General features: G+C 38.7%; 2 protein-coding genes across 7 annotated transcripts; both read left to right on the top strand.

Annotated features, from left to right (window-relative positions):
- The first annotated feature begins 2,684 nt into the window (after positions 1–2,684).
- On the top strand, positions 2,685–7,882 carry LOC118240077 (rhamnose-binding lectin-like). The gene is made up of 12 exons (XM_081703084.1): positions 2,685–2,715; positions 3,002–3,037; positions 3,355–3,399; positions 3,726–3,855; positions 4,238–4,347; positions 4,561–4,605; positions 4,740–4,875; positions 4,983–5,098; positions 5,368–5,412; positions 6,134–6,269; positions 6,395–6,504; positions 7,423–7,882. Exons 1-12 carry the CDS (start codon positions 2,685–2,687, stop codon positions 7,425–7,427), a joined length of 945 nt encoding a protein of 314 aa, XP_081559210.1. The 3' UTR covers positions 7,428–7,882.
- A 6,414-nt stretch (positions 7,883–14,296) lies between these two features.
- On the top strand, positions 14,297–22,788 carry rad21l1 (RAD21 cohesin complex component like 1). Of its 6 annotated transcripts, none has more exons than XR_014118957.1 (14): positions 14,297–14,436; positions 16,000–16,183; positions 16,317–16,446; positions 16,857–16,956; positions 17,083–17,186; positions 17,278–17,382; positions 17,746–17,850; positions 18,442–18,531; positions 18,777–19,006; positions 19,846–19,942; positions 20,067–20,146; positions 21,042–21,152; positions 21,511–21,849; positions 21,924–22,060. XR_014118957.1 is itself a non-coding variant. In XM_081703858.1 (14 exons), the coding sequence occupies exons 2-14, from the start codon at positions 16,037–16,039 to the stop codon at positions 22,122–22,124; spliced, it is 1,575 nt and encodes a 524-aa protein (XP_081559984.1). In that variant the 5' UTR covers positions 14,297–14,436; positions 16,000–16,036; the 3' UTR covers positions 22,125–22,788. The 6 variants fall into 6 exon arrangements, 4 of the variants coding, with proteins under 4 accessions (XP_081559984.1, XP_026868029.2, XP_026868028.2 ...); XR_014118956.1 differs by having other exon boundaries at positions 21,508–21,849; XM_081703858.1 differs by having other exon boundaries at positions 17,281–17,382; positions 21,508–21,585; positions 21,924–22,788.
- The last annotated feature ends 213 nt before the right edge of the window (positions 22,789–23,001 follow it).

The following is a 23,001-nucleotide window of genomic DNA, read 5'->3' as shown; positions in this document are numbered from 1 at the left end:
ATTAGGACTGGTGATTATCTCCTGCCAGGTGGAATGGGTAAGGAGGACAGGTAAAAAAATGGCCTTCACCACAGGATGGGGCCTATACCACTGGAGGAACGTGCCAATGGGCCTTATGAACTCACCCACTACATTTCAATGCAAAATGGAACTCATCCTAAGTGGGCTGCCGTGGCAAATTTTGCATGGTACATCTAGATAATATTGTGATTAACAGTCGTACATTTGAGGATCATGTTGTCCGTCTGGAGGATGTTTTCTGCAGAATACAGTCTGCTGGGCTGAGACTCAATGCTAAGAAATGTCATCTTTTAAACTGAGCATGTCTGGGAGATGGCGAGACAGACATGTTACTGGCCTTTCATGCTGAGGGAAGATGAAGAAGATGTTTATGATTGAGAGTTGTCAACGAATCTGTTTAATAACAATTTATTGTGAAAACCTCTGTGTTGGCTGCGTTGGCTTAAACGCTAGCTAGTTCGTGCTGAACACAGAAGCTAGCAGAGGCTTGCATTGACCAGAAAGCAAAACAGTAAAATGAATATTCCTTCACATGCGAAGGCTCCTGTCCTTTTCATGTGTGCAACAATATGCATCTCTACATCATGATGACACACAGCACAACAAACATTTGTGCAGTTCGCTCACTCTCTCGTGCTCTCTCTCTCTCTCTCTCTCTCTCTCTCTCTCTCTCTCTCTCTCTCTCTCTCTCTCTCTATGTAGCTAGCTAGCTTTGTAACAGTGGCCATTGCAGTGTCACCTCAAAAGAAACTGGTCCCCCTTTCCAAAGCATGCGTACAACTCCGCTAGCTCTGGATATACCTTCTGTGTGCTGTATAGTCCTGTTAAATTAGTAATGTAGGTCTCAGCTGTAGACTCAGTTGCACTGACTGTTAAGGATTCATCACCAACAGGTCTCTCATAGCCTCAAGATGTCTGCAGGCCTCTTCAGTACAAGTCTACCATCATTGAATATCTGCAGGCTGCTTCAGTACAAGGCTACCATCACTGAATGTCTGTGCTGGCACCCAAGTGACCTGATGCTGGATGACAAAACTTGCAGTTACCCTGCAGAGACTATAGCCATCTTTCCACTTGGCCGTAGGATTTTAATCAAATTTCCCTTAAAATAATTCATGAGGATGAGTGTTTATTCAGTTTCAAAATACAACTTGGAAAAAAAAACAAAAACAAAACAAACTGACTGAGCCTAATGTGCCTGTTTACATCTTGCATTAACATGTATCACCAAAAGATGTATGGTAATACAGGTGTAAACAGATTTGATGATTCAGCTGACCTGCAATGTCTTTATTCTAATTGAAAATTGGATAATTGTTTAATAAAATAATATTCAAAAGGAAGATGGAATCCAACACCATGTATATTACATATAGAATAGTGTTGAGATTATTTCTGCAGTATGGCATATGGAAAATTGGGGTGCAGTTCTCTTTCTGGGACACACAACAGCTATGCCTTGAACTATCAATATGACTTTAAAAATTAAGGTGAACCAACTAATTGGCCTTGTAACTGAGTGAATTGAAAAAGATTGGGTGCCTTATTTATAATTGGGTTTTTTTTGTTTGTTTTTGTAAGTCTATAAGTATAAACTGCTTCTTTGAAACACCTTTATAACAACAAGACATTATATACCACCTCAGAAAACACACTGGATAGATAAGGCCAAACTTCATAAATGCTGTTACAAGCAAAATTAACAGTAAACATGAACAAAAACTAAATAAATGTAAAGAAATAAGGGGGAAAAGGGAGTGAAAGGCTTGGACAACCTGAGGAAGAAATGGCAAGGAGGAATAAGCCACACGCACACATGAATGTACAATTTCAACTGTTTTTATTCATTTTCACTGGAGCCACCAGACAGCTATAAACGTCTTGGTGGTGCTGCGAGCCAGCTTCACTGATAGCTGCTGAAAGCCCAAGCAGTGCCAAGAAAAATGACCCCAGCATCCTCTTACCTAACAAATACCCTAAAGACAAAGAGAAGATAAAGAATCCCAACCACTCCTTCTAACACAAAGGGAAATACAATATTTGGGACATGCCCCCTTTCCTAGTGTGACTAACAGAACATGCTGTATGTATGTGTGATCCTGTCTTACCTGCAATATTATATACCATAATATAGAAACAGTAACCTCTTTGTTTGACTGGCTGCCACACGCCAGCTACATTCACTGCCTCTTTATTCTCCAAGCTCCACCTCTGGTCACACGTGTCTGAAGTTCCACTGGTCCACTGATGTAATGTTTGCACCATTGGGTCTTCAGCAAATCTAAATCTGTAAAAGGGAACATGAACAAAAATACACCCAAGGGAACTCCTGTTTCCATAACAAACCCAAAGGGTGAAAAAAGAGAAATAAAACCAGGATTACCAGTTAGAAGCAGGGGTATTCAGTAGTGCAGATGTGAGCCAATGTTCTGTTTTCTTGGATGTGTAAATTTGACACTTTCATTTAAATTCAATACTGCTCCAGTTATTCAGTTTAAGCACAAAATAAGGAACAAAATAATGGTGTGTCAAAACAACAGAAGATTATCTTTGTTATTCTCCAAGGAATTTTCCTGCTTGGGGAAATGCTTCCTGGTCATGGCATTTAAATACTGATCAGCACTTGAAGCCTCACCTGCATCTCTGACCAACAACACAGCACAATGTTCTTCCTGAAGCTTTCTCTACTCACATGTAAGTTTTGTCCATGTATTTGAAGCTAAACCATAACTCTTGCATCTCAAGAGGAGAAACAGTAATCAAACCCTACCTGTGGAAAACTTTGATTGCACCTTTTAGTGCAGGTCATCCTGCAGCCAACAACACAGGACTCTTTAAGTAGGAAATCTGTGTATTAGCCCAAGGAAAACACCAAATTGCATTGAATGCTACCATAGGACAAGGACCGATTTACATTCAGTTTGGGCTGTTTTAGAGGTAGTTAAAGGAGTCTCTTTTTGTCTCATTCTCTTTTTGTCAGTGTTGGCTGTAGCTTCTGACTTGCTTGTTCATGCGGGTAAGTATTAAATGCACCAACAGCATCAACTCCTCACACTGTTAACATTGTCATGGTCTTTTAATACTTTCTCCTCCATTTTTTACATTTTGTTTATGTTTATTTATTATTTTTCTTATTTGCTTTCATACTGTATTTGTATGAATGAACTTCTTCATATTATCAGACTAGAGTACAAGTAGGTGCATATTGTAAGTTAACCATTGCTTTGTTTATAATATAACAAAACAAAAAATTATCATTGCAGGGTTTCAGATTGTCTTAGCAGTTACAACATATTTATTTAAGTAGTTGTCTATGATTTTTGGTTATTTCAGAAAATGTGATCACCTGTGATGGTAGTGTCCAGCACCTCAGCTGTGGTAAGCTTAAATGTCTTACACTCAGAAACATTAAAACTGTCGAACCATACAAAAATATATAATTAATGTAGAGACTTAAAAGTACAATTTTCTAATAATTTTTAAAAAGAACTCTGTAAAGGTTCTTCCTGCAGCAGTAAACACGAAGTAGAATTTGAAAATGTTTAACATATAAATACAGTTACCAAAACAATGAGCATTTAATTTATGCATTATTTTTACATAACATTATATAATATCTGAGTAAATATTTTAACTTTATTAATCACATCTCAGCACTGCAGAGAATAAACTTCACATTTGTATCCATACTTGCATGCTTTCAGACACTGGACTGATAAATGTGATGTCTGCTATATATGGCCGGACAGACAAACGCATCTGCACTACTGGTCGCCCTTTTTCTGAAATCCAGAACACCGCATGTGTCTTGAAGATTCCCATTATCTCTGCTAGGTAGAGTAAACATACACAGCATGTCAAAGTCTTTTATTTTTTGTATCCCTACTGAGCCTGAAAAGGCCTGTCCCATAAAAGAAATTAAATATTACTGATTAAAGAATGTGGAATGTTGGTTTAAGAGACTCCTGGAAAAGTTGGACAATCTAGATTAAAAATTTTGTACCCTCTTCAGTGAAATTTGAATCAAAATAATGACATTGAAACTGCTACTTACAACCCCTTTGATGTTAAACGTAGCAAGTTTTTATTCAATGGATATATTTAAAATTTCTGTAAGAGCATTTCTCTCTGGTGGACAGTTAACTGCAGAGGTCTACTATTAATTTAAAATAAAACACATCCCCATCTGATATGTAATAACCATTGTAACAAACAGGTGCAATGGGCTTAGGCAGTGTGAGTTTAAGACTGATACACTTGGCAGCCCTGACCCATGTAACGGAACGGACAAGTACTACAACACCACTTACAACTGTATCAAAGGCCGTAAGTATGTGTAGGATAAAGTCTGCTAGGTTTGATATCGGCAGTATTGTTCTAAACTACTGGACATCTGTTGCCCTGTGTGGTTCCAGCTCTTACACACCGGATGCATTTAATTAAAATCCTAAATATTGAACTGACAAATTCATTCAGGTTAGACCTCTGCAGAGTGGTAGACTTTCAAGTTCTGATGCATGTTTTGCCTCCTTCCTCCAGATGTCAGTGTAACGTGTGAAGATGGCTACAGCACACTGGACTGTGGTGAGGACACACTCCTTCTTCATTGCCTTATTTAGTCAATAATACTGTTTCTGTTAAGTCCATTTGAAAGTACAGTTGATATGCAGTTTCTCATGAAAGTACAATGTTCCAAAGTGTTAATTATGTCTGTACAGGGAATGATGTGATTCAGATCATCAATGCTAACTATGGGCGCACAGATTCTACAACCTGCTCACATGGGCTACCTGACACTATCCTGGCTGACACCAACTGCTATGCTTCTGGCACACTTTCTATTGTGGCTACGAAGTATTTTTTTTTTAATTTCGAATTATTTGATTCCTATAAGAGGCAATGTTGTTGTTCTGTGACAACTCTTCTAAGAGGTCTTAGTAACATCTCACTTTAATTTACAGGTGCAATGGGAAGAGCAGTTGCACTGTGCAAGCTTCAAACACCACCTTTAAAGATCCGTGCTTCGGAACTTCCAAGTACCTCACTGTCTCCCATCATTGTCTCCCACATCCAGTTCGTAAGTAATTAATCCTCCAAAGAGGAATTAATCACCCTTTCAGTGATTTCCTCTTTCCTATTCACTCCATACATTTTAAAAAATCTAATGCATTGCAATCTAGATCTACCATCTTTGGCAAAAATCATTTACCAAGGTTTGTAGTTTTTTTTTAACTATGACTAAACGGAAACAAGGGTAAATGTTTACAGAAATGTAACTTTGTCTTGGATTGTCACATTTAACAAGGATTATACAATTATTTCTGCTGTGGTTTCTGTGTCCTGTAGAGACCAGTGTGACCTGTGAAGGAGATAATGCTGTTCTGACATGTGGTTGGTACAGGCTTCTCTTTGACATGTATCCCCTTATATGATGAAGATTATGAGACAATGTCCTATTAAATCCAACTATAAAGCACATTCAAGGAAAACTGAGTAAAGATGTCTGTTTTTACAAATATACATGTATTTCATGTGTTCAAGATGATGAGACAATATCTCAGTACCTCCCACTGTTTGTGAGTGCAGACCATGCCTTTAATTAATCAGATACAGTTTGAGGAGAAAACGGTATAACTGTAGAGGGGGAAAGGAACTCCGAGCACTGGAGCTGGAGTTCAGGCTGGCTTCTGCCGTGTGTCAGACAGCCAGATCTCACTTTGGGTAAAGAACCAAGGGATAAGTGCAAGAGATGAGGGGAAGCACAGAGGTGATGGGGGGGGGGGGGCTGCCACAGAGGTCAGAGGTGAAGTTGGGTATGTATAGGAAGTTACACAGGAGGCAGGAAGATGTGGATTTCCCCAAACTATTATAATTGTTTAAATAATTATTACATTCTAAGGAACCTTGAGTAAAGAGGTTTCCAAACATATACATTCTTTCAGTGCAGTATTGCACTCCCAGCACTGCTTATCTTATTTTTCTAACTGATTTGTGCACACATTTGCAAACATATGCAGTACCATGCACACTGCACGGATGTGAGCTATCTATATTTATTTTAGTGCTGATTTCCTCAATCATAGTAACTTGTGCTAAACTCCTTCACTTGTAGGCGCTGGTGTTTTAAATATCCACAATGCTAACTATGGCCGAACTGATTCCACCGCATGTTCTACTGGACGACCTAGCAGCCAAACCAGTAAAACTGACTGCTATGCAACCAACACACTAACTGAGGTTACAAACAGGTGAGTCCAAATAAACCTAAAAGTCAATTTATGTCAGTGCAAAGGCAATAAAAATAAAATAATAATTTAATAATTGACAATGGAAACAGAGTTTTTTTTTGTCATTACATTTTTTCCCCCCACAGATGTGAAGGCAAGAGCAGCTGTGTAGTACCTGCCACAAACTCTGTCTTCTCTGACCCCTGTTATGGCACTTACAAGTACCTGAGCATTAAATATTCCTGTGTGGTGCACAGTGAGTTTCTCTTTTGTCATCATCCATTTATACTGTTCACAAAGTGTCTTAAACCCCATATACACCTGTTCATTTATACAAATTGTAACGGCCCGAGTGCTGCAGGGCGAGGAGTAGCACGCACAGACTCCCTCGGCAGTGACAGACGTTTACTGACAGACACTTACCACATGGGCGCCCACATACAACGTAAACGGTCAACACAAACACGAGCATTGACATTGTGAAAACGAACAAGGGCAATCACGGACAGTGATGCACACACCGACAGGGGTTTACATACGTAAACACAGAACACTAACTAGGTACAGGTGTGTGCAGACATGTAGGTGTGATTACAAACAAACAAGAAACCCCCACTGCACGCGGCGGCCCGTACCACGTGACAGAAGGAGCGTTCCGTGACACAAATTATGTGGGTAGTTTTTCTGGATAAGATTTTACCCATTGATATTTATACTTTGCAGTAAAATACATCTCTGATGAGCCAAATTTAAATTTGATATAGCATGAAAAATGCAAATCTTCTCATACTTTTCAATTGTGTTTGGAGAAAGATGCCAAGTACGACATTTCTGCTTTGAGGTGGATTCTGTAGTTAAATGGCATGACATGATATGTTTGGAGGGGTTTTGATTGTCAAGTGTGGCTCAGAGAGACTAATGTACACATGTAACCTCTATGTGTTCATGCATTTCAGACCACCTCTAAAAATGAATGGAAATTTAAATGTTTTAAATGCATCTTGGGTCCATTTACAGCTGCATTTTTATGCCTAATCCTGATGCTCAAAACAGCAAACAACCATCTTCAGTCACATTGTCACATTGAGTAACTTGTCCAGTAATTTGTCAAGGACATTGTACAGAAAATCATCTTTCTCTTTACTACTATTGACTGCTCTTTGTTTTCTTACAGAATAACTCAAGACATTGCAGCTTCTTCCCTGGTGTCCTATTCTATCTGCAAATGATTCAGATTGAGTTAAAATATGTAACCCTGCAGTATCCTATCCTGCAGAGGCATTGATATACTACATATATTAAATGATTGTAATGATTGTAGTGTTACAATGAGGGGTCCCCCTGGCACTAGTGGCTACAATCAACATTTAGGATGGATAATGAAATACATAATGTCACTTAAATAGATACAGAAACACCCTAACATCATCTAAGACAAATGACATGGTAACATATTTGCCAGAAGGGAAATACAATGTTTGTATTATGTAAACAATGTTTTTGGTAGATAGCATAAACACGTTAGCAAAACAAGTTAAGTTAGCAAAAAGCAGGGGGTGGTTTTTGTCTATCCTTTTTTTCCACTGGGATTTCCTCACTTTGTAGCCTTTTCAAAGGCTGATGAAGATGCATGTTAATAAAAGCACAACCTGAGTGAAGATTATCTGTTGCACATACATGTCAGAAAGAGTTTATCTCTGCCATTCAGTGAAGAAAGAGAAAGCTGATACCTAAGCTTGAAACCTGTTCTGTTACAGTAAAAGTAAAATGTAAAAATATTAGAAACATGAACAACATTCAGTACATCCGTTGGGAATAACTGGAAATGTTAAAGTTAAAGCATAAAAGGACCAAAAATTCACTTTAAAATAATATCTACAGTGCAGAAAATGAATGTTGTATCAACCTTGTGTCTGTCAGTCAATTTGAGAAGTAAAAATGCTAAATTATGTAGCTATACAAGACAAGAACTGACGCTACAAGCATGTATTTTTATCAAATTTTACCAAATTATCACAAGATGAATATATGAGAGAGGAGAGGGAGCACATACAAAAAACTGGTCCTCAGTGAAGTGCACATAAGATTAGTTCCTGAGTTCCAGTGTAAATATTATGAATCAGGATTAGAGTTGCAACTCCATATCTAACCAAATGTACATTTAGACACTTGAAAAATATGCAGTCTGCCGTATGTGGCCGGACTCACAGAGGCATTCTAGTCTGCCTTTCCTCAAGTCCAAACTGTTTAATGAAGATATCAAAACTTTCAGAGGTAGAGAATGCCTTTATTTAGAACAATCAGACAGTTTTGTAAAGACATATAAAGGGGAATAACATTTATTCCGTACTGCAGTTTGTTTGAAGGAAATTATAGTCACAACGGAAACATACATGTACAGTGATTTATCAGTCCTATAGTCCCATAACATATTAAGGAAAAATACAAAGGTATCCAAACTGTATAAAAAGGGATCACACTACCAACTCTTGCAGAACTTCAGAACAGATGAAAATATTTCAGATTTACAAGTGGGATTAATCTATAATCCTCGATTTAGAAAAGTTAACCCCTAGTACAAAAAAAATTTCTTCTAATCTTAGTTCTTTTTTCCTCTCTTTTCTCACAAACTGGAAATTTAACAAAAGGCACAGGAAATGCTCTTCCACCCAGTCCCTCCAACAGACTGCAGTACTAAGTGAGATGGAACATTTTTATCCAAAGCAATTTACAATTGTGACTAAGTACAATTTGAGCAATTGAGGATTAAGGGACTTGCTCAGGGGCCCAACAGTGGTAATCTTCCGATTACAAGTCAAGTACCTTAACCACTGAGCTACCACTGCCTTTGCAAAAACAAGCTTTGCAGAATCAGAAAATACTCCCAAACACTTCAAAAATTATCATTATCATCTTCAGGAAAAAGACAAAGTTGTTCCAACACCATATTCTGCAGATAAACCTGTTACAGTAGCATGAATAAAAGTTTTCATCTTCAGTTAAGTACACATTTGCCTGACATTTACATTTACGGCATTTAGCAGACATTCTTATCCAGAGCGACCTACAAAGTGCTTTGTCATTTGCTCATAGAATACATCTTAGCCAGTAGAGTAGGTTAGAGTCCAATATATCAATTATCTAGAATATTGTAGAAATACAGGGATCAATACTGACAATCAAATTGCTAATAATTAATAATGATTAAAAAACTTACTAATTAAAGGAACAGGGTACAACTCTCTAATCCTAGTTGTTTTAATTTCTAGAGGACATAATTGGTGTCCTCTTATGTATAGAGCATGAGGTTCTCTAGGCCCATGTTATAATAGCATAGAAATACATGAAGACTTCAATTTTATTTAATGGGTATAATGATGTGTTTTCTGGGATTTCTGTATGAACATTTCCATCTAGTGGAAAGATTGTGAACTGCAGAGGCCTGCTCATAATTCATATTCACGTAACTAAACACTTGAGATTAAATAACTATAACTTTTATTCTGTTTACTCAAACAAGTACAGTGAACAGAGACAATGAGAGTTTATAACTGACATGTTTGGCAGCCCTGACCCATTCCACAGAAGTGATATTATATTGATATTAGAGAGATACTACAACTCCACTTAAAATTTCACCCAAAACTTAGTACTCCTGCAGAATTCAAGTTCTAATACATCTGAGTACACCTAAGGTCTCCTGAATGTTGAAGCCGACATTAACTTGGGTTCAAATTAACTTTTCACAGCAATGCTCATCTGAGACCATGACTAAGGCCAGGGGACAGCAAATCTAACAAATCTAGCAAATCTGATGCATTTTGTTTTATTTCCTTCCTCCAGATTTCAATGTGACATGTATGGATGGCTACACACACTGGACTTTGGTGAGGACTCTTCATGCTTATTTCTATTCCATTTTATTCCCCGTGTCTCGGGAACAAAAGGGAGTAACATGAGTCAAATCATTGATGCTCATTATGGGCGTACTGATTATGTAACCTGCTCAGATGGGCTACCCAGCTGTCTTGAGTGACAGTACCAAATATTATGCTCCTAACACTCTAGTGTGGTTTTATGGCAGTTTTTTGTATTTTTTCATTTTGCCCAGCTGATGCAGTTTCTTGGCCAGTGACCACCTTTACTAACAAGTGGACTTATTACTAACTCACAATCAAAGGTGAAATGGAAATGTGATCTTCAATCATCATGTTCACAAATCTTTGCATTGGGACTTCCAACTTAAAAGTACCTATCTCCATAACTGCCCCTACATCCTAGTGGTAATTAATACATCCTTCCGACCATTCTATTTTAGTATTACCTTTGAGGTGGCTTTTACCTTAATAAACTTTGCCATGTTTATGTATGAAATGCTGTTATTTTTAATATAAATTATTTTGACCTTAGACATTTAGGAATCCTGGCTATTTTCTACATTGTTGATGCTACATTTTAGTAGTATGGAGCTATTTCTTGAAAAAGCAATGATGGGAGATGGATTTTTTAACTATTTGATCACAAATTCATAAACACTGCTATGTTAAAGTTTTGCTCTTTGATATTACGTAGTCTGTTTATTACCAACTAAACTGAAAACAGATTGGCTGCATAACAAACAGGTGCAGCATTAGTCTGAGTAGCAGGCTAATGCGTATCACTGTAGGGAAAGACCAGTTACTGTGGGAAAGGAGTGGTGGTCGGTACTCAGATGAAGGGGAGGTGTCACGTGTGTGCAGTGAAAGGGAGGTGTGTTGTGAGCTCACGATGTCCTCAATTGGTCGTGTGTTGACAATGCCATGTCTGGCTAGGTGTTGTCCTGAAGAATCATTCAGAGAGAAACAAAACCATACCACGGGAGAGTCAGTAAACTCTAAACAAATAACAGTCAGCCCTAAGTCAGTCGACTGATTCAAGTTACAATATTAAACATTATATTTTTACATTTGGCATTTGGATGAGAACTAGATGACAACTAAAGTCCTGGTTATTATTTGTGACTTTGATATGTGCCCTGTTAGCCAATCATTAACAAGATTGAAATTACACACACTCTGTGTATTTAGTAGATGCTATTCAGAAGACTCACTGATGGTATAGAAAAAGTAAAAAGACAGTGACAAAAAAAGAAAACAAAAGAAAGGTCTTCAGTGAGGAAAGAAGAGAAGTTGGGATGGGCCCAGAGAGACATAGACCTCACCCTACCCTGCATGCATGAAAGATTATTGCCTGACGAATAGTGGCGGTGGAGGTTTCAGTACCCTGGACAGCGGCCAGCAATAACTAGCAATGCATGCGTTTAGTCTTCCAGGGGAATGAAAGGACTCACCATCACAGCACCTAAATCAAGGCCCTCATGACCCCTTTGACACTTACGACCAAATTCCTCATGATTTAGCAGACAAATGGTTTTATTGTGATTATATGACACTGCAAAGTATGCAATGCCCATATTCAGGAATACAGGCAAACATTTGCTATCCTGATTTAACTAAATACCTCGACTATGATTAACTTTAATCTTGCCTGTTTACATAGCTTGGGGTTGCAGGAGCTTGATAATATCAGTGGGAAAGGTTTTGTGCCGTCCACTTTTATGGGAGCTCGAAACTCATTTATGCCCTGAACCCTGGGGTTTCCAAAGCTTCAATCTGCATGGCCCATAGATGGGCAAAAGAGGCTGAAGTCCCAGTATTAGATTACGAATACATTTGTGCAAGTAATAATGTGTAATGACATACATAAAGTAACATTCCCAACCCTAGTGATTAATAATAATAATAATTTATAATAATAATAGTTTGATTTTTTTTTTTATCACCTTTCAGACTCAGTTGCTTTACAACAACAATGAAGAAGGAGAGGGGGGAAAAAAAACAAACATTGACACATTTATCATATTAATGAACAACTATTAAAAGGACAAAAGGTTATGAGAAACACTGAGAAGAGGTATGTTTTAGGTTGTGATTTGAAAGAGGAAAGTGAAGAGCAGAGATAGAAAGATTGAGGTAGAGTGCTCGTGTTCCATAATTGGGGAACCATGACACTAAAGAGCCGTTAGGTACATATACTCTATAACTGTGCCAAATATGGTACCATACGTTTTACAGTCAGCTGTAAATGGAAAAAACACTACTGTAATCCATTATTGTACTCTGATATCAGTTGCCTGACTGTACCAGAATTCTGTAAATTGTGTCAACATTTTTTGTTCTTTCATGAATGATTTGCTTTTGTCCAAAGAACATGTCCAATTAACGAATTCAATTTAAAAAATTTAAAAACAGCTTTACTCAAATCATCTTTACAGAGATTGCGTGTCCATGCTGCTACTGAGGAAGACAAAGGAAATGGTGCAAATGAAAAATTAGGTGCTAGTGGAAGAAACTGGAGAAGAGGTCTTCAGATTAATCATGGAAAACCATTGAGTACTTCTGGCCAAGAGTCTACACAGAAACTTAACACCGTCAGCAGGAGAGTTGAGGGAAATGGTCATGGGGCTATTCAGTAGCCTCCATGACTATTTAATCACATCAGTATGGTAATTAGCGCACACAGAAGAGCCTTTGGACCGCAACGGACAGATTTATATGATTAATGGAAGGCAGCAGAGACTTCTGCAGAAAGGCATCGCAGGCAAGAGGACTCTCAGACATCAGCAGCCCTCTGCTCTGCCGTCAACGCATCTGTGTGAACGCGTGCGAGGATGACGCCACCAACACCTCAATTTACTATGATTCTCTATGCACATAAAACCCAAAGGTTTTCACCTTTTACCTAACAGGAAAGCTCATTTGTTGACTTGCTCTTTCTTAGGGTTACAATCCGCATGATTGCGTGTTATTCTGATAGATTTCGTGTTCGTATTTTTAAATGGAGAGGCATGTATTGTTTTTCACCAGGGATCACACGACAGACAATATAAGTGAAGCTTTGCTTTTCATTCTGCCACTTTCCCCCTGTATGTTGCTATTAAAAAGTAATGCGTGTGCGGTACTCATGACTGTTGAAAAATGTGAAATACATCACAATTTGTCATGAATTCCTCCCCACATACACAGCAGGTAAAATGGCCCAAATCCATTTTTTGTTTGTTAGCCTGTTCACAATAACTTTTCAAGCGAACTATAGCCAACCCTAGTCCGAACGAATCGCACTCCTAGAAATGACCTGCATGCGCAAAAGTAGTCTCCCAAACAAGAACTAAACGCGTCACGTTTGATGCATTTTTGCTGTTCACACTGCGACACAGCATGGCCAAAACACTGACCATGAGGTCTTTAAAAACAATTATACTGGTCAATATTTTCCACACAGTATTGCTAGTGTATGACAACCATCACAGCCCACATTTTTCTCTCCCTTATATAATTGTTGAACACCAAATGAAGGTGTTGATTTATCAAGTAATGATAACAGTGCAAGTGAAAACAACACTGTGGAACTAATCTTACAACCAAACAACTTGGAGATATTTGAGTAACAAGACCTAGATTCAAAATGCTGTAACTACAATTTTTAGAACATTCAATACTGCTGCAAGTTGAATAATACTGCTTCCAAATAAGCCTTAGGAAACTAGGCCACCATAGCCAACTGTCAACAGTGCCAGGCTACTAAAATCGCAAAAGAAGAATCGGTTAAAGGAGCAATCATTTTTCCAGTGATTAATTATGAAGCAGCTGTTATACTGACAGAAAGTGGCCTGAAGGTTTCAGAGATTCTGTACTAAATCTGTTTTAAAGATGGCAGCCTCCATGTTGAGGTCCTGCTCTATGGAGCATAACTGGTTCATTTGAGGAACACAAAGCAATTTGAATCATCTCACTTGCGCTGCTTTTAAAAATAATAAATAATCAATTTCATAAACGCTGTTTGCTACTTGTTAGTGGTAAAATGACTTATTGCTCTTTAAACTTTAATTCAGTAAATAGCTACCAATCAAACACGGTAGACACCGTCCCGGTGATGTTAAGTTCGCCATGCTCCATTTAAACAATGAGGGACCCACTTCCCAAACGCTTCGTCGCGTTAAGAGCGTCAAACTTGCGCTGCGGTGGAAGCGTCTTGCTCAGACCCGGACGGCAAATGCCTCGCGAGTAAAGTGGCGGGATGCACGCGCCGGCAAACCTTTTAACGTCCCTGACACTAAATTGCATTCACGCCAGACAACGGTGGTTAAAAGGTAAACCGATATTTGCTGATGAAACACAAATGTACAGTAAAGCGACGAGCTGTGCATACTTAACTTGGCACACAAATTGGCTAGCTGGATAACTAATTTAGCTGGCTATCTCAGGGGAAGGCCAATTTGGTTGTGCTGACAAGCCAGATTTATATCCCATCTTGGCTAGCGTTAACAGTCAAGTTAGATGTATTGAACCTCAGCCACTCTCGATACGAGTATTTTGTCTTATTAAATAAACTTTTATATATAATTTTCACATAGGTTAGGGTACTCCCCAATTTGACTGCTAAAGTGAGCTAGCTAACTAACGAATAGGGATGTCAGTGTTCGGAATTTCACTTCGACGTTTCTGCGAACCAGTTTCCAGTGAACGCTGAACAGTAACCTGAATGAGATACGCTTCCGCTAACTAATACACACCGAAAATGTCCATTTGTTCGAACTGTGTCACTGAAGAAAATTGGCTGGCTGTGTGTGACGGCAGTACTGCATCTCTAGCTAAAATGCAGACTAATTTAGGAACTAACTTGAGCCGACTAGCTGGCTACCAAACACATGAACGTTAAGAATGTTAATGCAAAAAAAATTGTATTTATCTAGCTTTAACGTTACAGAAGTCGCATCATGATTCAGCTAGCTAACCTAGTTGGTAATTCAGCAACATGTTGAAAAGTAAATTCACCTTCACCTGGAAGATTAAAAAGAATTAAGTAGGCCTATTTATGCTAAATATAAACCACTGATAGTCGCACAAAAGCTAGACTGTCACTAGAATCAGTCTGCCTTTACTGGCCAAGTATTTATATATTTGATAGCTGGCTACTTAACTGCATTAGACACAGCATGTCCCAACTTCACAATCGGATATTTTACCCGTTTACAGGATCAAAGTGGCAGGATACCTGAGGTGGTCAGTTTTGGTCTTGTGGTTTAACATCAGATCAGTTTTAAAGTCACATTTGAGACAAGGAAAGTTAAAAACGTAAGGAACGCAGTGAACAAACTGGTAGAATAACGCATCCAGCTGTGTATAGCTAATAATTAAACACTTTGATTTCTTGTAAGAATACACACACACCATTAGCCGTGAATTCTTAAATTGGGTTAGCTAGATATCTAAACAAGCTAGCTCTCTCTAGTTAATTTAACATTAGCAGCATCTAACTCGGCAGCCTTGTAAACTATCTGAATGTACGTTACAACCAATGACATTCGTGTAACGTAACTGACTACCTACGTACCTACCTAATTAATTTGCTGCTAATTAGCAAACGCTAGCTGGCCAACTGCACCATGGAACGTTTGAAAGTATATACGGACGTCGCCCTGACAGCGGGCTGGCTGGCTAGCAAGTGTCCAAAGACATGTAGATGTCTCGTCGGGTAGGTAGAGTAAGTGGAATGTGACTTTCAACATGTAAGGTAGTAGAGTTAGAATTAATAAGCATGGAAAATATAACGTTTTTGAAGAAAGGGGGGGAAATTAAGTCTTTCTTAGGTGTAAGCGTGTTCAAATTAGAAACAACAGTATAATGCAGTGTGTATCAATAACTTTTCCCAGGTCTACAAACTAGCCACGAAAAGAACTATTGTTGAAGATGGTTTTCTTCACGGAGCTCTTCAGCTACAAACGAGGGTCGCTAGCCAAGATCTGGCTTGCAGCCCATTGGGAAAAAAAGATAACGAAAGCTCATGTATTTGAGTGCAATTTAGAGACAACTGTTGAAGATATTATTTCCCCTCAGGTACTTAAGTGACTGTTATGCTTGTTATTAAATTGTTTAGTGGATGCTAAGCTGTACCTAATATCTTGTCCATGTTAGAAATGCTCAAACAAATTTTATGTGAATGTGTTCATTTCCCATGATTAACTGCTAGATAAAGATTGGTCTGCGAACTTCAGGTCACCTGCTTTTGGGTGTTGCACGGATCTATTCAAGGAAAACCAAGTATCTCCTTGCAGACTGCAGTGATGCTGTGGTTAAAATCAAAGTGGCTTTTAGACCAGGTTATCACAACTCTCACATTTTGCTTCCATGTCCTACAACATACTGCATAACGTTTCACTAGGATTATTATGAGCTGGTTTGTCATAAATGGCTCATATGAATCCAAGCATTTTGTCAAACCAGCAGACAAACATCTGAATCAGACTGATTTCATTGTTGTCTTCAATGAGGTACATCAAGGTAAAATATATTTTGATTAGAAGAAATGCGTGAGCTCATGACTGCTTTTATGGATTGTTTACCAAATTCACACAATTGGAAGTGTTAATTTTCAGATGGTATAATCACATGTTGCAAATTACTTGTTAGAGCAAATCAGCACTTAATATGGTGAACAGTGGGCAATGTAGTAAGGTGGGCACAAATGTGTAATCTTTTAAGCGTGGTAATGTTTGCTTCATCATAACAGGACAGACAGATCTGCCTGAGGAAGGAATGGAGGCAATGTTCAAGGCTGTTACATTGCCAGAAGACTTCACTGATTTTCAGTCACAGCTGCCTGACCTCAAGTATAGAATTATTCCCCAATTTACTCAAACTATCAGATGATTTTTCTCTAAATTGTCGTCGACTTTCCACCATTTTGCTCTATGCTGTAACATATGAGTTTCATTTGTGGGTTATGTCTCTCATAGTACAATTGACGTGGTAGATCACTTCTCACTCCACCAATGTCATGCCGAGGAAATCACTCTCAAAGAGAACATAGGAAACAGTTTTCTCACCATAGATGACGTGGGTGAGAGCATATTAGCAGATCCATATCTAAAGCCGAATTCACTAACCATATAAACTGGGGCACCCTAAATGAGTTATTTTCTGTCTTGTAGCAGATGACACCCTATCTCATCAGGGTCTATTTGACCTGAGTTTTCACAGTCTTGCTTCAAATGGTGACAGATTTGGTGACGAAGGCATGGCTTATGATGCTGTTGGTACTGATTCCTTCTGTATATTTCTTCTGTCATCCAGACAGGACTTAGGAGCCCATTGCACACAATGAGCATAAAACTGATTTATTAAAATACAAAATAATAATCAAAGTAGAAAATGTACTATTACAAAATTGGCTCTCCATCAATTTTTGTATATGCATTGTTTTCATATAATTACTATTTCACTACGTTGATGACGACAAAATCTAATTTATTCTCTTCACTGATCCGTTATTTACTTTAACATCAAACTAATATAAAACCTAGCATAAATGTAAAATTTGATGAGTTTGGCAGCTTCTATACTATTACTGGCGTATGTTCCTATTTTGAAATATGGTCAATGTTTTTCTGTGTGTCCAGATTTAATAGTTAATGCTAATGACAATGCTCTGCTTACTGACTCCTGTGGTCATTCACCCGAAGAGTTCCCTGCAACACCCCCACCAACTGCTGTTAATGTACCAGGTATTTATGGACCTTTGGACTAGATTCTCCTGTAATATCTGTACACCAATGTAAGGTAAGTGTATTTGCTGAACACAGTGGGTGAACCTCTATTATCACACTTGCAGGTATATGTATTAACTGGTTAGCCATGTAGTTAACTTTAAATTATATTTTTAATGACATTTTAAGATATCAACAATTTCTGACACTGTAGAATGGGGAAAGAGCCTACATTACAATTATTATTTAAAAAATGCATTATTTTCAAGGGTAATGTTGGGGTATTTGCTGAAATATGCAAAACAAGATTCAAGTGACTTCATTTTTAACATTTGTTATTGGCTGCAACCAGCAATTGCAAAATACAAAGTGGACTAATATTTTCCCACTTTTTACAGCAGATAGCTTGAAAGATAGCAGGCCTCTAGCAAACCAGGGCATTTTTCTGAGCAGTAAGACACAGAAGGCCATTTATTTTATTTTTTTCTTTGTTAACCCTTGAAAAATTAAAAGTGCTATATATTAATGCTGGTCATTACAGTTGGTTTACCTATTGTTGGTTGTCTTGTACTGTTCCAGCTACAAAACCTGCCATTCTCTCCATGCCAGAGACCTTGCTAGACAGCCCAAGCCATAATGAGACAACACTACTAGATGATGCAGAGAAAGGTTTCACTCTCGAATCTGTGGCTGTCACACGTAAGTGTCTACAAGAAGATTTCTGATTGGGGTCGGGAAATGTTTGCAACTAAGTGACCACAGAGTCAGTTCATGCTTTTCTAGTTACATATTGGGTGCACAGAATGTTAGGTTAATTGCTCAGACAGTTAGGTTCATCACACAAGGATTTTGTTGTCTTTTTGCCCGATAGTCAAAAGAAGTACAATATTAGTCACTCTTTGTGCCACCCTGATTTAGCTAACAGCTTCATCCTTTATTTTCAGCCTCTTCAGACAGGAAAAGAGGCAACAGGAAAAGGAAGCTTGTGGTTGACCAGTATAAGGAACTTTCTAATGACACAATCAGAGCACAGCTAAATGACTGTTCTGACATTTTGGCCTCATTAGACATGGCTCCACCCACACGCCAGCTTTTAGAGTGGAAGGAAAATGGTGGAGCAGATTATCTTTTTTCACATTTCTGTATCCCAGTCACACACAGTGACTTGCAGCAGGTAATGCATCTGTGCCCTCACACTCAGCTAGGGCTGGACAAGCAAACAATACCTTTGGAATTATTTTCAAAAATACAAAACTAGTTCTTTCCATTATTTAAAAGGTGGACACAAAACATGCTCTGGGGTGTATAAAATACATGCTGCATTTCAGATTTCATCTGAACAGTTTCATTAGTTAACCGAGTGAGTTTGCTGTACCATACTGGAGACAGCCACCCTATTTTAGTCAAGTGCTAATCACTCTCCACCTACACCCAGAGCTGATTCTGTACATTGGCTGAAAACATCTCTGTCTGTGTTCTCCATAATTACTTCTGTACATTTACTAGTTCAGGCTCTGAACTTAATTCAGCTGTGGTGAATACATTTCCCTGTGATCCAAGGTTGAAATCTAGTAGTACGTTTTCTCATGTCACCTTTTGGTGTTTTGGCTTTCTTAACACAACTGAAATATAATATAGTGGCTTGGAGAGGTAAACACACTACTGACATAATTCATCTGTAGGACCCCTTTACAGTTCGCTAAAGCCAAATTGTATCTACAAATGTGCTAATTTTCTGACAAGATATTATTTTTTTTTTAAGTCTTACCAATTTGGACATATTTGTGTGAAGTCTGTGTAATGAGTTCCCAAAAGTTGTGTATTAAGTCCTCATGGTGATCATGGTCAATAAGCAAAAAATAAATGGTTTGCTTTACCTGTCAGTTTTTAGTGAGATCATGAAACGTGCTCAGCTATCATTATTCTGCCAAAGTAGTGCATTCTCTGCAAATTCTGTCATTGTGCTACTAAAGCAGTGCAGCCTGGGTGACTGTCCCTTCCTCTTTCCTCCAGCTGTTCCCTCGAGATGTGTTTCCTGGGAGACGGGGGCTGACTCGCAAAGCGAGAGAGGAGAGTGATTTCGAAAATACTAGGGAGCTGGGGAGAGAAGGTATAAAGGGTACACACAGATTCATATACAATTACATTATACTCACACTGACACAGCTATCCAGGGAGAGGCACATAATCCCAATAAATGTCTTTTCCTGATCCACATGCGTGTGTATTCGTAGACTGTGCGAGCAGTGTGGTGTCTCTGGTGGAGGAGCTCAGTTTATTGGAGGAGACTATGGATCCAGGGAGATATGCACAGGCAGGTGGCTCAGTAAAGCCCAGCATCAGCCACACAGAGCATTCATGGTCCTTTAAGGATTGTGCACACACTCATGAATGGTTTCTTCGAACTTACAACTCCAGTTGCTTCTTAGCAGCCAGTTCATTAGAAGCACCCATCTTATAGGTACCCCATGAGTACATGTGTGATTTTAATTTGAACCAGACATTGTTAGCCATCCTCTAGCCCTTCATAAGTGCTCAGCATCTGGAACAGTAAGACCCCTGAGATGCACCTCTCTCAACCCAGGAGGACAATGAAATAGTAAAATGCCTGCAACACTACTGATACATTATATAATCTCAACACCTCCAACCATGTCATTGTTCACTCTGTGGACAGTGGCTTATCATTAAACTAATATATACATTAGTCATGTGGTCAGAAGCTGATCAGTAATGAATTGGGCAGAAGATGGTGGAATTGTGCATGATAGAACATTGACCTGTAGTCAAGCTGTACCTATAAGGTGAGGGGGTGTTTTGTAATAAAGTATCTTGTAAGTGTATATTATGTATAGTTTGAAGGATGCATACTAATATGCATTTCCAATGATTTTTGCTTGGTGTTGGGTGCATGCTTAATCTGTATATCAGAGTCTTATTTGAAATGATGTTTAAGTAGACTTTATCTCTGAACAGTGTTTCTGTACAGGAGCTGCTCTGTCACACTTTGTCATACTTCACCTGGTAACATGTAATCATACATCCACTACTCACCTATGTTCTCTCCTTCTTTTGTTCTTTATGCTACTGTTCACTTCTCAGTTATTCATGCTCTTCTCTCTCCTCCCTTTCCTCCCACACCTTCCTTGTTCTTTTTCTGCCAAACTATTTTTAATCTGTCTCTCACTTTATCTCTCTCCCTCTCTCAGGAGGAGAGCAGGTTGGAGGTAACATGCCCAGAGCTGCTCTCTGAGGACTCAATACTGGTACATCCATCTGGAGTGGATAGGGAAATCCTACTGACACAAACCCAGACACAGGTAGTGCTAAACAGATACCCACCCACACACATGCATACTTTCTGAGGCTGCTATGGGCCCGAGGGTTATTAGGTGTGTATAAACTTAAGAAAGAACAACGATATGATTGACCACAGGTTTCTAAACAAGCTGTCTTTGTTCTTGTTGTCTATCTTGTTCTGCCTTTTTAATTTTCTGCTCCCGTTTCCTCCTCTATAGCTCCTGCTTTCCTTCCATTCTCAGTCACGCACTCACACATGAGCATGCACACATTCTCAGTCACATTCTCTCTCATACACACACACACGCACACGGTCACTTTCTATTACACACCATGCTGTATATTACGAAACAGTGATATCCCTTCTGTTCCCAGCAGTCTACACTGGACAGCCAAGACATGGAAGAGAAAAGAATGACCAGTCGAGCACAGATTCTCCTTCAGGTCCTCAAAGTAAGACATAGTGTGGCCTGTCTTACTGATCTGGTGCTGATGCAGATCAGACCTGCCACCCTGAACTAATGAGTGCCAGGATTTAACGGTTGAGAGGGAATGAGCAAAAATGAAAGCGAAACCCCTTCCCCTACTGCCACACTGTCAAAACAGCTATTTGAATGGATCAAATATCCACAGCATTTTTCTGCAGGATCATAAAAATTATATATTCAGTTATATATTTAAATAGCAGACTTCTGAAAGGAAACCATCTGTGTGCGGGTGAGTGAGCATTCATGCTTGCATGTATGGGCCACCAAATTATATGATATATACTGATGATATGTTTGTCATAGGAGAAGGAGAACAGCAACCTCGGTGCTGCCTTCAGTCTGCACACTTTGTGTGCGAGAAGCAGCCGCTCCGAGGTAGCAGCCACGTTTTTTGCTCTATTGCTGCTAAAGAAACAGCGAGCCCTTGACCTCTACCAGAGCGACCCCTATAGCGACATCATTGCAACACCTGGGCCTTTTTTCTACAAACCTAATAAAATGTAACTAAACGGTACAATAAAATCAATTAAAGGTGAGTTCTCCCTGTCATGTATGGTTGTTTGAATATTGGTTCTTGTGGTATGGACCTAGCTAAGCACCTAAATGCTGGATTTTGGGAGACCTTTAATGATCAGCATCATTTAAAATTTGTTATAGTCTTTAAGAACTGCACTACACTGTTTGCCACTCTTCTAGATAGCATGCTATCCTACCTTTTGAAGTCTGAGCTTTGATGATTCATGCAACTAGGCCAATACTGAGACTCTGAGGACATAATGAACTAGAACTTATACTGTCACAAAGTAGGTTCCTCTAGATTGTGACTCTAGAGAGCAGGATTTCTGCATCATATTTAATTGTCTTGCAATATTTAAGCAACCAGACATAGTATGTTTGTGTAAAAACATATGTCTTTAAGTTTATATGCCATTGTAAATAGAATATCAATGACCAGTGCTTCACCGGTTGTTTGTTCTTTGTACTACTCTAGCCTAAAACTGCTGTTATACAGTACTCCCTTAAAAATAATTTAAAATGCAAACTTGTGTACATTAAATTAAGAATGTTATAAACTACGTTCTCCCACATAAAAGTAGATGATTTGTAAATATTAATTGAATTTGTTGAGATTTTTCATAAATGGTTTTTGGGTGTGTTTTTGTTTGTTTTTTGTAGTGATTGTGGTATTTATACTGATGCCTATTAAAAACTAACAAAAAAGGTACATTTAATGGGGGAAATTCATACCTGTCGGAGGGAGTTCGCTGGTGGAGAGTTTGACGTCTTTATTTTGGTAGCCGCGGTCTCTTTAAGAATCGGCGCAGCATCACACGGTTGCATCAAACTGCTTTTGTAGCTTCCGCGCATGTTCTTGCCCGCG

The sequence above is a fragment of the Electrophorus electricus genome, chromosome 20, assembly GCF_041902795.1.
Source record: "Electrophorus electricus isolate QZ-2024a chromosome 20, ASM4190279v1, whole genome shotgun sequence".
In the NCBI taxonomy this organism is placed as follows: domain Eukaryota; kingdom Metazoa; phylum Chordata; class Actinopteri; order Gymnotiformes; family Gymnotidae; genus Electrophorus; species Electrophorus electricus.
This window is presented reverse-complemented; position numbering and strand designations above follow the sequence as displayed.

Bases quoted from the DNA above. Each gene is read 5' to 3' on its own strand.
- LOC118240077 (XM_081703084.1), top strand. From the start codon at position 2,685: ATGTTCTTCCTGAAGCTTTCTCTACTCACAT. The intron at 3,400-3,725 runs GTAAGCTTAAAT...GCATGCTTTCAG, and splicing joins TGTCCAGCACCTCAGCTGTG to ACACTGGACTGATAAATGTG. The intron at 5,413-6,133 runs GTTGGTACAGGC...CTTCACTTGTAG, and splicing joins TAATGCTGTTCTGACATGTG to GCGCTGGTGTTTTAAATATC.
- rad21l1 (XM_027012227.3), top strand. From the start codon at position 16,037: ATGGTTTTCTTCACGGAGCTCTTCAGCTACAAACGAGGGTCGCTAGCC. The intron at 19,007-19,845 runs GTAATGCATCTG...TCTTTCCTCCAG, and splicing joins CACACAGTGACTTGCAGCAG to CTGTTCCCTCGAGATGTGTT. The intron at 19,943-20,066 runs GTATAAAGGGTA...GTGTATTCGTAG, and splicing joins TAGGGAGCTGGGGAGAGAAG to ACTGTGCGAGCAGTGTGGTG.